The 16,996-nt window shown below is 46.0% G+C and overlaps 1 protein-coding gene across 1 annotated transcript in view; it reads left to right on the forward strand.

Moving 5' to 3' along the window:
• LOC115474248 (connector enhancer of kinase suppressor of ras 2-like) overlaps nt 1–16,996 on the forward strand; it is a 768,489-nt gene that overhangs the window by 514,959 nt on the left and 236,534 nt on the right. Inside the window, exons 10-11 of the mRNA XM_030209634.1 lie at nt 13,009–13,133; nt 15,290–15,298. Of these exons, the coding sequence (XP_030065494.1) occupies nt 13,009–13,133; nt 15,290–15,298 (134 nt within the window). The remainder of the gene's footprint in view (nt 1–13,008; nt 13,134–15,289; nt 15,299–16,996) is intronic.

Below are 16,996 nucleotides of genomic sequence, written 5' to 3' on the forward strand. Positions count from 1 at the left end.
CTTCAGGCTTCTTCCCCGGGAGCGCGGGGTTTGTGAGTCCTTAAGGCAAAATCACCTTCCAGGTAGAAAAGAGAAAAGACTGGACCGGAACTCCGGACTGGAGTACTACACCGGAACACTCGGAACTGGAACGCACCGGACTGGTGCGCACTGGAGTGGGGCCCACTGGACTGGACACACTGGAGTGGCCCCACTGGACTGAAACGTACAGGAGTGAAACCCGCTGGACTGGAACACACTGGAGCGGGACCCGCGGAACTGGAACACCCTGGACCTAGGCTTCACCTACACTTGGCTGCCTTCTCCCTCGGGTTGAGCCCTCAGGTTCTGGCAGCCGGTAGGACTTACAGGAACCGCAGGAATGAAGATCCAGGAGTGCCCCCTGGCACCTAGGCGAAGGCAAGGCAGCCAAGCAGGAACTATCCGGGTTCTGGCAGTCAGCAGGATTCAACACAATGACTAGTAAGCTGGACCCAGGCTCATAGGGACACTGTACCCGGGCAACCCAGTCATACACAGGAACATACACAGAGCAAACTCAGGAGACTTGGAAGGCTATACACCAGCTAACAGCTAAGCTGTGCCCCAGCTAACAAGTCATGCCCTGGACCCAAACGCAGAAGACTAGCAAGGCTTGACACAGGCTACAAGCCAGCGGGGCCTAAGCTGGCTAGTCTACACTAAGAACAAACACAGTCTTGGAATCGTGGCTAGCAAGGCGGCTAGTCTAACACTAGAAACAAACACAGACTTGGAAAGGGCTAGCAGGACGGCTAGCTGACACGAGGAACAAACATGGTCTTGGAAATAGCTTAGCAGGACGGCTAGCTGACACGAGGAACAAACATAGTCTTGGAAATAGCTAACCGGACAGCTAGCTGGCATGGGGAACAATCACGGGGAACTAGCAGAGCTATGCACAGGCAACAAGCCAGACGGTGCCTAAGCTAACTAGTCAAACCTTGGAAACAAACATAGAGAACTAGTGGAGCTAAGCACAGGCAACAAGCCAGACGGTGCCTTAGCTAACTAGTCATACCTTGGAAACAAACACAGAGAACTAGAAGAGCTAGGCACAGGCAACAAGCCAGACGGTGCCTAAGCTATCTAGTCAAACAAACATAAAACACTAGCAAAGCTATACACAGGCTATAAGCTACACGGTGCCTAAGCTAGCTAGTCAAACAAACATAGAACACTAGCAAAGCTATACACAGGCTATAAGCTACACGGTGCCTAAGCTAGCTAGTCAAACAAACATAGAACACTCACACAGAGCAAACACTGACACCGGGTACAGCACTCTATACTCCAGGACCTTTGCATGAGATTAGATGAGGTGAGTAGAGGTTAGTAGATACAAAGGCCAGCACTGTAGTCTTCAGGTGACTAATAAAGCCCATCAACACCAGAGCCACAGGTGCAGCAATCACCTTGCAACCAAACAGAGGCTTGACACTCAGAGCAGGCATCCCATAGAAAGTAACAGCGGGGGCCATCTTGGATACTGGCAGAGACGAAGAGGCGGCAGCCATCTTGGAAGAGGCAAAGCCCACACAGGTGAGGTTCAGTAGGGCAATCAGCACACAGAGCCAGAGAGAACCTAAGACAGACACAGACACAGAGACAAGCAGGAGCCAGCACAGACACTGACTCCCAGAAACAGGGTAAGTCTGAAGGGTGGCACGGCCACCAACGGGACAGTATCCCTTCCTCAAGACCCCCCTCTCGGTCTCCCGGAGGTGGTCGGGTATCCAGGGGTAACTATGATGAAACTTCCTGATAGGTCTCAAAAGCCAGACATAGATCACTGGGCTGGAAGTCACAAGGAAGATCAAAACTGGCAGACAAAAGTAGAACTTGGGACCAGGAAGCTCCTTCGAGTCACCATGGGGCAACCTCAGGAACATGGATACATCAAAAGGAACACAATTCAAAAGTAACCCTCCCCTGAGGGAACCCACAATGTCCTGACCCTCTTGGCAAATCCATGAAATGACAGGAACAGGACTGGAGTCACTACCCCAGCTGACATCAGAAGCTGGGCTGAGGCTCAAGGTGGCATTCCCATCTTGGCAGGAGCTAGAAGTCTGAACAGAAATGAATCTGAACCTAGCACCTGGGTTGGCCTCAACCCCTTGACTGGAACTGGATTCAGGGGCTTGACTGGAACGGAAACTCAACAGAAAGTCAGCCTCCTGACGGACACTGGAACTTAGGACGACCTCAACATCTTGGTCGGACTTGGAACTAGACATGGACTCAGCCTCCTGGCTGGAACTAGAACTCGGAACAGGCTTAGCATCATGGTTAGAACTGGAACTTGGAAGAGATTCAGCTGCAGGGCTGGACGCCCCTCTCTGGCCGGACTGGGACGTCTCTCTAACCTTAGCTTCGGGCGGCCTCTGCCGAGCAGGGTTCAAGAGGAGACGGCCCTGGTATCCCCAGAGCATGCTAGCAGGCTGAAATGCAGAAAATGGGTTTCTCCGGGCTCCAAGCCGTTGAACACACCCTCTCTCAGCTATAGCTTCGGAGATCTTCTCCCAGGCTGAATCAACACAAGGTCTATCACAGTCCTCTGGGAACATCATCTCTTCCTCAATAGCAGACTCAATATCGTGGCTGACCTCTGCACTCGGTGCAGATTCAGCATCTTGACTGGACTTGCAACTCGATCCAGACTCAGCATCTTGACTGGACTTGCAACTCGATCCAGGCTCAGCATCTTGACTGGACTTGCAACTCGATCCAGGCTCAGCATCTTGACTGGACTTGCAACTCGGTCCAGGCTCAGCATCTTGACTGGACTTGCAACTCGGTCCAGGCTCAGCATCTTGACTGGACTTGCAACTCGATCCAGACTCAGCATCTTGACTGGACTTGCAACTCGATCCAGGCTCAGCATCTTGACTGGACTTGCAACTCGATCCAGACTCAGCATCTTGACTGGACTTGCAACTCGGTCCAGGCTCAGCATCTTGACTGGACTTGCAACTCGATCCAGACTCAGCATCTTGACTGGACTTGCAACTCGAGACGCCCTCTGCCTCCTGGCAGGGCCGGAACTTTAACTGAGGCTTGGCCGAACACACCCTTACGGCAGGGATCGGCGGCTCGATCTGGAGCGCTGCTCGAACTGGGGTTCGGAGCTTGCTTGGAGGGGCCCTCAAGACTGGAAGCGGTGGTGCCACCTGAACCACCCTGTGGACTGGCACCGGAGGCTTGGTTAGAAGCCCCCCTCGAACTGGACTCAGTGGCTTGACTGGACGGGTCACTTGAACAAGAACCGGAGACTTGACCCGAAGCGCCACTTGCACAGGAATCTGAGGCTCCATCGAAGGCTTCCCTCGGACTGGACTCGGAAGCTTCCAAGGGCGTGCCACTTGCATGAGGACTGGAGGCTCGACCCGAAGTGCCACTTGCACAGGAATCTGAGGCTCCATCGACAGCTTCCCTCGGACTGGACTCGGAAACTTCAAAGGGCGTGCCATTTGAAGAAGGACTGGAGGCTCGACCTGGAGCGCCACTTGTACAGGGACCTGAGGCTCCATCGAAAACCTTCCTTGGACTGGACTCGGAGACTTCAAAGGGCGTGCCATCTGAAGGAGGACTGGAGGCTCGACCTGGAGCGCCACTTGCATAAGAATCTGGGGCTCCATTGAAGGCCTTCCTCGAACTGGTCTCGGAGACTTAAGCCCCCTCGTTGCTTGGACTGGAATAGGAGGTTCAGTATGAAGCTTCCCCTGAACTGGACTCAGGCTCCTAGGTGGCGTCACTACTGGAACTGGAGTCAGAGACTTAGTCCGATGCCTCACTTGGCCTGACCTGTGAGGCTGCTGCAGAGCCTCGGGCGGAGGCATCCCACGGCGCCTTCTTTCGGCCCTAGCCTCAGGAGTATACCGCAGATCTGGCCTCCCGCAAAGTTGGGAGCGGTAAAAGAAGAGCCTGGTGGAGGGATCCATAGCAGAAACTGGGTCTTCAACAGACCGTCGCTCTGAAACACGCTCTCTCTCCAGGGCTGCCTCAGGAGTATCTTCCAGGGCTGGATCAGACAACAGTTCTACCCGGTATTCCTGGAGAGTCATCATCATATCCAAACTAGAAACTGGGTTGTCAAGGTCATCGTAAGAATCCGGAGTTACTCTACCAGGGTACCACCGGCTACTCGGCCTCGGTGGTTGAAAAGACCCGGGCGGAGAACATTCCCGGCGGCTTCTCTCGATCTCCGACTCCGGAGTATTAGTATGAAGCATCCCCTGGACTGGACTCAAGCGCCTAGGAGGCCGCGCTACTTGAACTGAGGTCCGGGGCTTGGTCTGACGCGTCCCTCGGCCCGACCTCAGTGGCTTGGCTAGAGGCTTCACTGGAACCCCTCTTCGAACTGGACTTAGCATCTGTGGACTATGATCCCGACGAGAAGTTACCCCACCATGGTACAGCCAGCTACTCGGCTGAGGAGGGGGAAAAGACCTGGGCGGAGAACGTTCCCAGCGTCCTCTTTCGAGTTCAGACTCCAGAGTATCCCACAGAGCAGGGTCTTCCCGAAGTTTGCGGCGGTACTCACGGAGCGTGATGTCCGGATCCATGTCAAAAACTGGGTCATCGTCGCACAGCCTCCATTCGATACGCTCCTTCTCCGCTGCTGCTTCAAGAGTATCCGCAAAGGCTGGATTCCACAGAAGTTCGTCTCGGTATTCCTCCAGACTTATATCGGGATCAAAACTAGAAACTAGACTGTTCTGGGAATCAAAAAAATTTTCAGAAGTTCCCCCCGGGTTGTCCGTGGGGCATGAACTTATGGGCATGAAGCCCACCTGGACTGATGATCTCGCCGAACTCATGGCCTTTGTATTCTGTCGCGCCTCACGCGCTCGCCGCGCTCTCGAGGACCTTGGCATACCTTCAGGCTTCTTCCCCGGGAGCGCGGGGTTTGTGAGTCCTTAAGGCAAAATCACCTTCCAGGTAGAAAAGAGAAAAGACTGGACCGGAACTCCGGACTGGAGTACTAAACCGGAACACTCGGAACTGGAACGCACCGGACTGGTGCGCACTGGAGTGGGGCCCACTGGACTGGACACACTGGAGTGGCCCCACTGGACTGAAACGTACAGGAGTGAAACCCGCTGGACTGGAACACACTGGAGCGGGACCCGCGGAACTGGAACACCCTGGACCTAGGCTTCACCTACACTTGGCTGCCTTCTCCCTCGGGTTGAGCCCTCAGGTTCTGGCAGCCGGTAGGACTTACAGGAACCGCAGGAATGAAGATCCAGGAGTGCCCCCTGGCACCTAGGCGAAGGCAAGGCAGCCAAGCAGGAACTATCCGGGTTCTGGCAGTCAGCAGGATTCAACACAATGACTAGTAAGCTGGACCCAGGCTCATAGGGACACTGTACCCGGGCAACCCAGTCATACACAGGAACATACACAGAGCAAACTCAGGAGACTTGGAAGGCTATACACCAGCTAACAGCTAAGCTGTGCCCCAGCTAACAAGTCATGCCCTGGACCCAAACGCAGAAGACTAGCAAGGCTTGACACAGGCTACAAGCCAGCGGGGCCTAAGCTGGCTAGTCTACACTAAGAACAAACACAGTCTTGGAATCGTGGCTAGCAAGGCGGCTAGTCTAACACTAGAAACAAACACAGACTTGGAAAGGGCTAGCAGGACGGCTAGCTGACACGAGGAACAAACATGGTCTTGGAAATAGCTTAGCAGGACGGCTAGCTGACACGAGGAACAAACATAGTCTTGGAAATAGCTAACCGGACAGCTAGCTGGCATGGGGAACAATCACGGGGAACTAGCAGAGCTATGCACAGGCAACAAGCCAGACGGTGCCTAAGCTAACTAGTCAAACCTTGGAAACAAACATAGAGAACTAGTGGAGCTAAGCACAGGCAACAAGCCAGACGGTGCCTTAGCTAACTAGTCAAACCTTGGAAACAAACATAGAGAACTAGTGGAGCTAAGCACAGGCAACAAGCCAGACGGTGCCTTAGCTAACTAGTCATACCTTGGAAACAAACACAGAGAACTAGAAGAGCTAGGCACAGGCAACAAGCCAGATGGTGCCTAAGCTATCTAGTCAAACAAACATAAAACACTAGCAAAGCTATACACAGGCTATAAGCTACACGGTGCCTAAGCTAGCTAGTCAAACAAACATAGAACACTAGCAAAGCTATACACAGGCTATAAGCTACACGGTGCCTAAGCTAGCTAGTCAAACAAACATAGAACACTCACACAGAGCAAACACTGACACCGGGTACAGCACTCTATACTCCAGGACCTTTGCATGAGATTAGATGAGGTGAGTAGAGGTTAGTAGATACAAAGGCCAGCACTGTAGTCTTCAGGTGACTAATAAAGCCCATCAACACCAGAGCCACAGGTGCAGCAATCACCTTGCAACCAAACAGAGGCTTGACACTCAGAGCAGGCATCCCATAGAAAGTAACAGCGGGGGCCATCTTGGATACTGGCAGAGACGAAGAGGCGGCAGCCATCTTGGAAGAGGCAAAGCCCACACAGGTGAGGTTCAGTAGGGCAATCAGCACACAGAGCCAGAGAGAACCTAAGACAGACACAGACACAGAGACAAGCAGGAGCCAGCACAGACACTGACTCCCAGAAACAGGGTAAGTCTGAAGGGTGGCACGGCCACCAACGGGACAGTAACATCTTTTAGTAATTGTAGTCCTTACAAATTTGTATTCAGGTCAATGGAAATTAAAGTAAAGCAACTTTGTCCAAAGTCACAAGGAGCAACGGCACAATTTGAAAGCTGGATCAACTGGTTCTTGCTCTCCTGCTGCAACCACCAGTCTCCTCTGCTCCACACATTTTAGACCCGTGGCCTAAATTGAATATTGTTGTACCTCTTTTAAAGGCAGGCTAAGGCTATGTTCATTTGTTCTCATTTTTCAAGGATTCTTCTCAGTTTAGTGCATTTTAATCAAGTAATCAAGTGATAATACTTAACCTTTAATGAATAATCATTTTCATCCTGATTGATTAATTATTCACTGCATTCTTATTTTTGACTGATCTAATAATAAATTAATCCTAAAACACACTAAAAAAAATTCAGAATGGATGTGATGGAGAGCTAGAAAACAGTAGAACACCCGCTGAGCTCTGGGCCACTTCAATTAACGATCTTGTTTATATTGTTGTTGGGTCAGGACTCCTACTCTAGCTGGGATAATATTTAATCTTCTCTCTGACCTCATTTGCACCATTTTTTAAATTAGTCACCTTATTTTCTAACTCCTCTTACTCTCTTATCTATCTATACGTTCCATCATTGCTTATAAGTAGTATACTATGCCATACTTTATATTGTTATTTGAATATTTTTTACTTCTGTAATTGTCTATTGCTCATGTTTGATTTATTCTTACTGTACACCGCCTTAAGTGAATTCCTTCAAAAAGACGGTAAATAAATCCTAATAAATAAATAAATAAATATCAGCCTGTCTGAAATCATCCATACCAGCATCAAATGGTTAAGCCCAGGAGGGTCAGGCAGAAGGCTTTGCATTAAAAGCCCAGGCTCTCTGAGGATGAAGGGTGGCCAGAGATCCTGGCATCAGCTGATGATGGAGAAATTGTTAAATAATTGAAACAGACCCTAACAACAAAGGTCATGGCCAACTTGGAGGAAGTAGTAGTTAAAGTTACCCAGATGTTACCAGTGCTGCTACAGCTTGTGAAGCTTTTAGATTACTTGGAGCCACAGTTGAAGATCTTAGAAATGGCAGCAATCACCCATGCAATCAAAATTGATGCACCAAATTTCATCATTAAAGGCTTTGCAAAGTATTCAGAATGCTGCTGCTTGACTTTTGAGGGCTGTATACAATTTGATCCTATCAAATTGGTAGGTGACTTTTTAAAAATGATGGGCCAGGTTCAGTAAATGGCGCTCAAATTTAGGTGCCAGGAAAAATCTGCGCTAAGCGCTATTCTCTAAAGGGTGCACCAGGCTGAGCACCCTATATATAGAATATATATAGAATAGTGCTTAGAGCAGAGACCCACACCCAACTTTGGGCACGAGGCCTTACGCCAGCTGAAAACTGGTTTAAATCCTGGTGCTCAAGTTGGATGAGTAACCACAGTATTCTATATTATTGAGCCTAAATATTTGGAACGCTCTTGATCTGCCCATGCTTCTCCATAGCCATGCCCTCTTAAGGGTTGCGTGCAATACACTTTGGGCGTGCATCATTATAGAATAGTGCACACATAAATCCAAATTAGTGCCAATTAACTCCAATTAATGTCAATAATTGGTTGTTAGCATCCAATTGACTAATTAGTTTTTGCATGCATCGGAGCACCGCACCCAAATTTGGACACCTAAGTTTGAGCTACATATAGAGAATCTAGGGGTATATGATTTGGTTTCAAAATTTGGCATGGTCTGTGGGTCTATTCTTTGATGTGCTGTGTTCCATCTTACATTCGTATGGGTTTAATTTTTTTTTTTTTTTTTGAAACTTCTCAATGCAGAAGGTTAGACTAGTTAACGCTTGGAAGCAAGTATTGTGAGTGGTAGGTCTTTGGAACTCCTGGCTGGTAAAGATCCAGAACGATATGGATCTGTTGTCATTCCTGAAAAAATTGAAAGCCTTTTTATTTTGACAGAATTTTTCTGTAGAATAGGAGTGGGAGGAATATTGTATATTTTTGATGGACATTGTGATAGGTTGCGAAGGGTGATTGATAGGTTTGGAAAGCAATGGATGGAAAGGTTTTGTGGTATTATTATAAATGTTTTTATTGTTATGAATGTTTGCTATCTGCTTGGAATATTGTAAATGGTGTTCTATATCTGCAGTGCTCCCTTTTCAAGGGTAGAGTTCATGCAATTGGTGTCCTAAAAGTTGGTGGTGTTATGGAAGGTTTGCTACATAGGTTCTGAGTAGTTAATTTGCAGGGATCTATGTTGCTTCACAGTGAATTTGGCAGAGGCGGGATTTTATTTATTGATGTGATACCAGAATTTGAATAATTTGTTGTATGTATGGCAAGCTGTAAGAGGAAACATCCTAGCTGTGCTCTGTATAGACTCTATATCAAGAAACCTTATGTAGCTCATCAGACCCAGATTTTTCAATGATGAAGTAAGCAAAGATGAAATTTTGTGAGAAAAAGTGAAATTGAATAACTTTGCGGTCAATATTCAAAGTGATTTAACCAACCAGAAATGGCTCCTGGCCAATTAAATCGCTTGTTCGGGGCTAACTGGTCATATTCAGTGGCACTTAACTGGTTAGTGCAGCTGAAAATGTCCAGTTAGCACCCAACTCAAAACCAGCAATTTGGGGGGCATTCCAGGGATGGAGTCAGCATTTGGCTTAAGTGCCAATATTCAGCACATAGCTGGCACAGAGGGGCATAATCGAACGGCACCGGCCATCTCCGTTGCCAGCCATCTCTGGGGCTGGCGTTCCACAAATGGGTGGAGCCAACCATATTTTCGAAAAAGATGGCCGGCCATCTTTTTCTTCGCTAATACGGTTGGGCCCGGCCAAATGTCAGAGATGGCCGGGTTTGAGATGGCCGGCATCGATTTTCTGCGATAATGGAAACTAATGCGGCAATCTCAAACCCAGCCAAATCCAAGGCATTTGGTGGTGGGAGGAGCCAGCATTTGTAGTGCACTGGCCCCCCTCACATGCCAGGACACCAACCGGGCACCCTAGGGGGCACTTCTAAAAATTAAAAAATAAAATAAAAATAGATCCCAGGTACATAGCTCCCTTACCTTGTGTGCTGAGCCCCCCCAATTCCCCCCCAAACCCACTACCCACAACTGTACACCACTACCATAGCCCTTAGGGATGAAGGGGGCACCTACATGTGGGTACAATGGGTTTTGGGGGGGGTGGAGGGCTCCCATTTACCACCACAAGTGTAACAGGTAGGGGAGGGATGGGCCTGGGTCCACCTGCCTGATGTACACAGCATCCACTAAAAACTGCTCCAGGGACTTGCATACTGCTGTCAGGAAGCTGGGTATGACATTTCAGGCTAGCAAAAAAGGGTTTTTTTTTGGGGGGGGGGGTTGGGGTGGGAGGGGGTTGGTGACCACTGGGGGCATAAGGGGAGGTGATCCCCGATTCCCTCCAGTGGTCATTTGGTCAGTTGGGGCTCCTTTTTGAAGTTTGGTCGTGAAAAAAAGGGGACCAAGTAAAGCCAGCAAAATGCTCGTCAAGCATGGCTTTTTTTTCCATTATCGGGTGAAGCCGGCCATCTCGTGAGCACGCCTCTGTCCTGCCCCTGTCCTGCCTTCACTACCCTACCGACACGCCCCCCTTGAAGTTTCGCTTGCTTCGCGACGGAAAGCAGTTGAACCCGGCCAAAATCGGCTTTCGATTATACCGATTTGGCTGGTCTCAGGAGATCGCCGGCCATCTCCCGATTTGTGTCGGAAGATGGCCGGGGATCTCTTTCGAAAATGAGCTGGAAAGGCAACTATATAAAAATCAACCCTTTCTATGGGCCTCTTTTATCAAACCGCACTAGTGGTCCCCAGTGCAGCAATACCAACAAAGCCCATTCACTTTGAATGACCTTTGCCGGCATTGCCATGTGGGAACCACTAGCGCAGCTTGATAAGAGGCCCTTTATTTGGTTCACCATAGCTGGTTAAGTGCTGAATAACGCAGTTAACCGTCTATGGTTTCCGCCAGCTCTGTAATTACAGAAATTCAATTCCAGTGCCCAGCATTGAATTTCCGGGTATAACGCTGGTGGCAGTCAGCAAAACGCCGAGTGCCACAGGCTGAATATCGAACCCTTTGATTTCAATAACAGTTTATTAAAAACTCTTTTTAGTAGAATTTTTTTTAATTTCCTTTTGTGTAAAAATATTTGGACTTCTTTTGTTCAGCCACAGATTATAGTGTTCAGTGTTTTACTCACATGAACACGACCTGTCAGGTGTGTCACAAAAGAAGAAATGTTGAGAACCTCTTCACTAGACAAACAGTACATTACTAGTTGATACCCAGTAAAATTTACCAGAGGAGCCTTGCAGTGGAGGAGTAGCCTAGTGGTTAGTGCAGCAGACTTTGATCCTGGGGAACAGGGTTCAATTCCCACTGCCGCTCCTTGTGACTGTGGGCAAGTCACTTAACCCTCCATTGCCCCAGGTACAAAATATGTACCTGTAAATATGTAAACCACTTTGAATGTAGTTGCAAAATACCACAACAAGGCTGTATAAAGTCTCATTTCCCTTACTTCACCCTTCCCAGCCGTCATTCTCATTCTAACTTTCTCAGATGTCTATATTCTAAAAGATTGACCTTGAGAGTTACACATGCTACCAAATATGTTTAGGATTTGGTAAACAGCTGCTATCGAGCAGCACACCACTGGAGGGATTTAAGGGGTTGGGTTGCCCAATGTAATTGCTTATGTGCCATGCCAGCTTTGATACTTTATATGTTTAATTTGCTAAAATGAAAGAAAGAGGCCGGCCCGTTTTAGGGAGAGGCCGATCACAACTGAGCTGATGGCTAGCGAGGGTTAAGTTAGAAGGGAAGGGGTTTTGAGGCTGGAGAGCAAGGAAAGGGTTAAGGTAAGGAAGGGTGGGAGGGGAAGCAGGGGGATATAAACTAGGGTTGCTGACGTAGGGATTCATCAGCAGCTTGAAGGAGAGGTGGTGAAAGGAGCTGACCCGGCCCACCCTCCCACTAGAGGAGGTTGTCGCAGCTGGCGCGGGGCGTGGCGATGATTATCCGGGGACTCTGGTGGTACACAGCAAGTGAGCGCAGAACACTGTTATGTTATTGGTGAATAATTGCCCAAATGTTAAGTGCAATACGAAGTACAATGTTATGCCTGAAGGTGGGGCAGGTTTACAGTTAATCCTGTGGGGATATGGCTTGTCTCCTGGCTTGGACGGCCAGGAGGCCAAGAACTTATCCGGGGCGTATCCTTAAACGGGATACACCATAGTCATCGGGTGCTATAAGAAAGCACAGGTCGGCGGTGGGTGTGCTCAGACGGCACCACCGGCAGCGGATTGGGGCGCATCATGAAGTAAAGCTGTGTACCCCAGGGCTTGAATTTGCCAAGTTATAAGAAGTTATGTATTACGGTAACATGTTAAGTTGCATTATGTGTAATAGAGTTTTTAAGTGCCTGGCTGCGGCCTTAATAAATTCCAAATTTAGTCGAAAAGTGGCTTCTGAGTATTATTGGGGATTATTGGGGTGATGAGAGCATATGCTGAATGCTTCAGTTGTGTTTATGCTGCACGAACCCAGCGCATAAATGTCCATTTTTCCTGTATTTTAGAACAGGCTCATCATAGGCAGATTCTGGTGAAACTCAAGACAAACTGACCTGCACATCTCAAGTCCTGTTTCTACAACATATCTAAAATGGAACTGTATATACGTAAATCATGAATTCATTCTGCCCCAGAACACACCTATACACAGGTAGCGCAAGGGTATATGCCTTCTTGATGCTGCAGATACTTTTATATATGTGGCCCTAGGATAATTTTATAAATACTTGTACACATGTAAAATGATCTTTATGAACAAAAATTATTTTATAAAAGTATACCCATAATGTAAATCTCTGAATGATTCAAACTGAATTTGTGACTATTTGCATCCAAACTGGAAGAAACAGATCTAAATTTGGAGAATGTAGTGTTGAAGTATGAGCACAACTAGTCTAGCTTCTTCCATCCTCCTGACACCCATACAGTTCATATGACCCTCAGATTTAATCAGTTAGACCATCCTATACACAGCCTGTTTTTAAAAGGCTTCTTGAAGGGAAGAGAAATTGAAAATGTCACCTACAAGTGAAGTCACAGTCATGGATGGTCCAGATGAGTAGCAGACTGATGTAGATTGCAGAGTACTGGGACATGACCACATACTGATTTTGTTAATCTCCTCCTGTAGATTGAAGATTACTGTTTAGGGATTATTAAATTATGTATTTGTTGTTTCTCTACAGCCTGTCATTCCAACCAGCCCAACAAGTTGCTCTACTACACCAACTAGCACAATGGGAATGACACCCAAAATGGATGGCTCTGCTCTCCATGATGTCTTCATCCTTTCTCCTGTGTTTGGACCAAGGTAAACAAGTCAAGGAACCAAAGTCTTATAGCAAACTAAAGACAAAAAGGGCAATTCTATAGCCAAGTGCATACAAATACATTGAAACACGTCACCTACAGGGTAAGGCAGAAAAAGAGTAACCCCCTACAGTTTTTTTTGCAGTTTTCTCTGCAACCACTTCGAATTTCAACAAGACATTTTTGTACTTATTTAGTCATCAAACTTTTGTATTATTATTAAACATTTAATTATCTTAAGATATGTTTATTTATGACATTTATACCTTGCATTTTCCTGCACAATTTCGAGTTCAATGTGGCTGGCAAGTTAAAAAGAAGCTCTTACAAATATGAAATAAAATTCATAAACTCACACATCAATAAATCATAAATCCATAAAATTCAATAATAAAGCATACTGGAGAAAATGGAGGGGGGGAGACTAGTCATTAGGATCAATTAATAGAAATAATGTTTAAGCGATTTTTGCGCATTAAAAATGTTCAAGCTAAAACACAATGAAATAACATCATTCAAACGATACAATTAACAATGTGTCCATGCTTTAATACAGGCCTTCAGTCGCTTTGAGAATTTCTTAACGGCCTTGTCTCTGCGGCAGGCTGTCCCAAATCATCTGCCAATACCTTGCCTATGATTCTGATCCAAAATACTTTTAAAGAAGTTATCTGTACATTATCATATCATCAAATACAAATACTCAAATTCATATTATTGTTTACAAAAGTCTACATCACTGTGACATTATTAACAGTAAGCTGGTATCCCGTTGTTGTTGTTTTTTTTTTTTTTCAAATAATGGTAGTTGTACAGTACAAACATTTTTGAACGTGCAAAAATCACTGGGTGGTTACACTAAAATGTCTACAACTTTGCTGTGTTAAAGATAATCTCATTCCACTCAGCAAATAAATGTAGATAGTAACACAAACAAAGCTTATAAAATTTAACATTGAAATTCCAGGGGTTGCTGAGAAAACAGCAAAAAACTTTAGGGCGTTACTTTATTTTGCCTCACCCTTTACATGTCTAAGTGCACTACATGCCATTGTATAAAGTACCACATAAGGGTTACAGCATATAAGTGCAAGGGAGGCGTACCTGTGGGAGGAGCAAGGGGCTCCATGGGTCTGTCGCTAACCCCTGTGCATAAGCTATAGACTACTATAAGTTATACGTGTCGCATGGCGCATTTAGGCATGCCCACTTACGCCTGCCATTGACTAGGAGTAACTGGTTGTGCCTACATTTAAGCGCACTAATGGAATTTTATCCTATAATAGCATCTTGGTGCTTAGATTACATTATAGAATTGGTGCTTAGCACTTGCCATCAGGGTGTCTAAAACAAGGTTCTAAGTTATAGAATTGCCTCTTAAATTTACACTGTTTGAATCTTACTATACCATGTTATAACATCAAAGCTTCCAGAAGGGAGATTTTAGGCAAGTCTTGAATATCTGACAATTCAATTCTGATGTATCATGGGACCTGCAGCCCTGATTTCAATGAGTAGAATTGGGAACTGCAAATGTCACACTGTTAGGTATTATTAGGAAAGGAATGGAAAACAAAAATGAAGATGTTATAATGCCTTTGTATCGCACCATGGTGCGACCGCACCTCGAATATTGTGTTCAATCCTGGTCGCCGTATCTCAAAAAAGATATAGTAGAATTAGAAAAGGTGCAGAGAAGGGTGACGAAAATGATAAAGGGGATGGGACGACTTCCCTATGAGGAAAGGCTAAAGTGGCTGGGGCTCTTCAGCTTGGAGAAAGGGCGACTGAGGGGAGATACGATAGAGAACTCTAAAACATAATAAAGAGCAAACAAGGATATGAAAAAATTATTAAGAAAAAATCAGCTATATCAAATATCCGGTGTATGTATTCCTAAATTAGAGGAAAAGCCTCAAAATCTAGAGGAGCACTCTATCGTTGATTATATCAACATAGGAGGTCCCCTAAATCATCATGGGCAAAAACCTCTTTAAGTATGGCTGAATATGCTCAAAAATCTTTTAAATGTAGCTATTATGCTCAAAAAACTTTTATATATTGTGTGAAAATTCACTAATCGATACTTAGCTTTAAACAGTCAATAGACACCAACCACTGCCCAACTCCGGCCAAAGTTTCGAAGTACTGCCTCAGGGTACCGCGGTGTTTGACTGGAAAAAATCTGTAAAGAAAAAAGAAAACATACATCAGTGCAGTCCTCTCAAACTTACGGAGCCCAAAAAGCTTCATAGACTCTTACAAGACAAAATCCTTATCCAGGACTCCCATGTCAAACTGATCACAAGATGGCTAACGTTCTTTTATACGTTGACGTCAGACGCCTTCATTCAAGCTCCACCCCTAAAGCTTTTCTCGATCAAAACCACCGGATGGAAATGATAAAACAAAAATAAAAAAAAACAAAAAAGTTTTCAAAAAAATTGGTTCCACTCAATTTTTGAGTTCAGACCAAATGGGTGCAAAGTGTGCAAACGGAAGATCCAAAGTTGTTCCATTCTCAGTAGGAGGAGCTTCTTATCTCCACCTCCTGGATGCCATTTCAATTGTTGAAGTACAATACATTTCAAACTCTCAAAAGAATGACCTTCTTTATTACAATGAACAGCAAGAGGAGCTGTAGTTTTTCTTGTAATGATATTGCTTTTATGTTTACCCAATCTAATAGATAATTTACGGGAAGTCTGACCAACATATAGTTTATTGCAACTACATTGGATGCAATAAACCACCCAATCAGATGCACAGGAAGTATTATGATGTAAAATGTATTTTCGTGTCGTTTGGGGGTCACAGAATTCTGTAGCTTCCAGCATAATGGAACACATTGCACACTGTCCACATTTTATATGACCCATAGCATTGCTATCCAAGGAAGTAGAATGTCGTAAAACAGATGGCGCAAAAATTTCTTTTCAAATTGCGTCCTTTATTTTGAGTTCCACAAAGCAAAATACAGCTTTAGCTTAGGCATCTCAAGTAACTCTGCAGTACTCCTGTGGCTTCCATACTCTACCACATACTGGAACATTTCTGTGACCATCAACTTATACTACAGACCCCCTAAGCAGTTGGGGAAACAGAGATGACCTACTCCTCCTTCAGTCTCTTCTGGACAACTGGATCATTCTTTCCCCTTTCTTAGTTCCGTTAAGCAGTTTTCTTTTCTTCACCATTGCTATGTCCACAAACTTTCTTTCCAAGCAGGCTCATAATCAAACTCATAGGAAAACTTCAACCCTGACTTTTCCTACCCTTTTACCACCAGGGCTAACTCACCGAAATAAACCACTCGGACCTCTTTTTTGGAGCAAAAAGGTTACCAAATAAAACATTTAAAACTTAGCTTCATTTCCAGTCCACTTCTTTAGCATTAGGGCTGCACCCTTCAGACCTTTGCTCTCAGGCCTCACATACCTCCAGGGCCTTAGGTCTTTCCACAGCTTCTTCGCCCAGGGTTACTTTGGGATCCTTTCTGCCCCGGGTTGGATAGCCCGTTTAGTCCTGCTGGCCACCTGTGAGAGAACTCCTTTCTCTCCTTTGCCCCTCTCTCTCCCTCCTTCCTCCACTGCCCAAGCATTTCTTAAGCTGAGAAGGAAGTTTTCAGAGAGGTGTCTGGGTAGCCATGCCCCTCTTGGGCCACACATGTTCCTTTTCTTCTCCCAGCATTAAGGCCAATGGGGATTTTCTAATCCCTTCTCGGTTACCAGTCTAGCGGTTATGTTCACTAAGGTGCGTCAGCGTTTTTAACGTACCTTTAAAATTAAGGCACGTTAAACGCTAAACATGCCTTTACATTCCTATGGGTGCATTAGCATTTAACGTGCGTCCACCATCAATGTG

Source organism: Microcaecilia unicolor, chromosome 7 (genome assembly GCF_901765095.1).
Source record: "Microcaecilia unicolor chromosome 7, aMicUni1.1, whole genome shotgun sequence".
Lineage (NCBI taxonomy): Eukaryota > Metazoa > Chordata > Amphibia > Gymnophiona > Siphonopidae > Microcaecilia > Microcaecilia unicolor.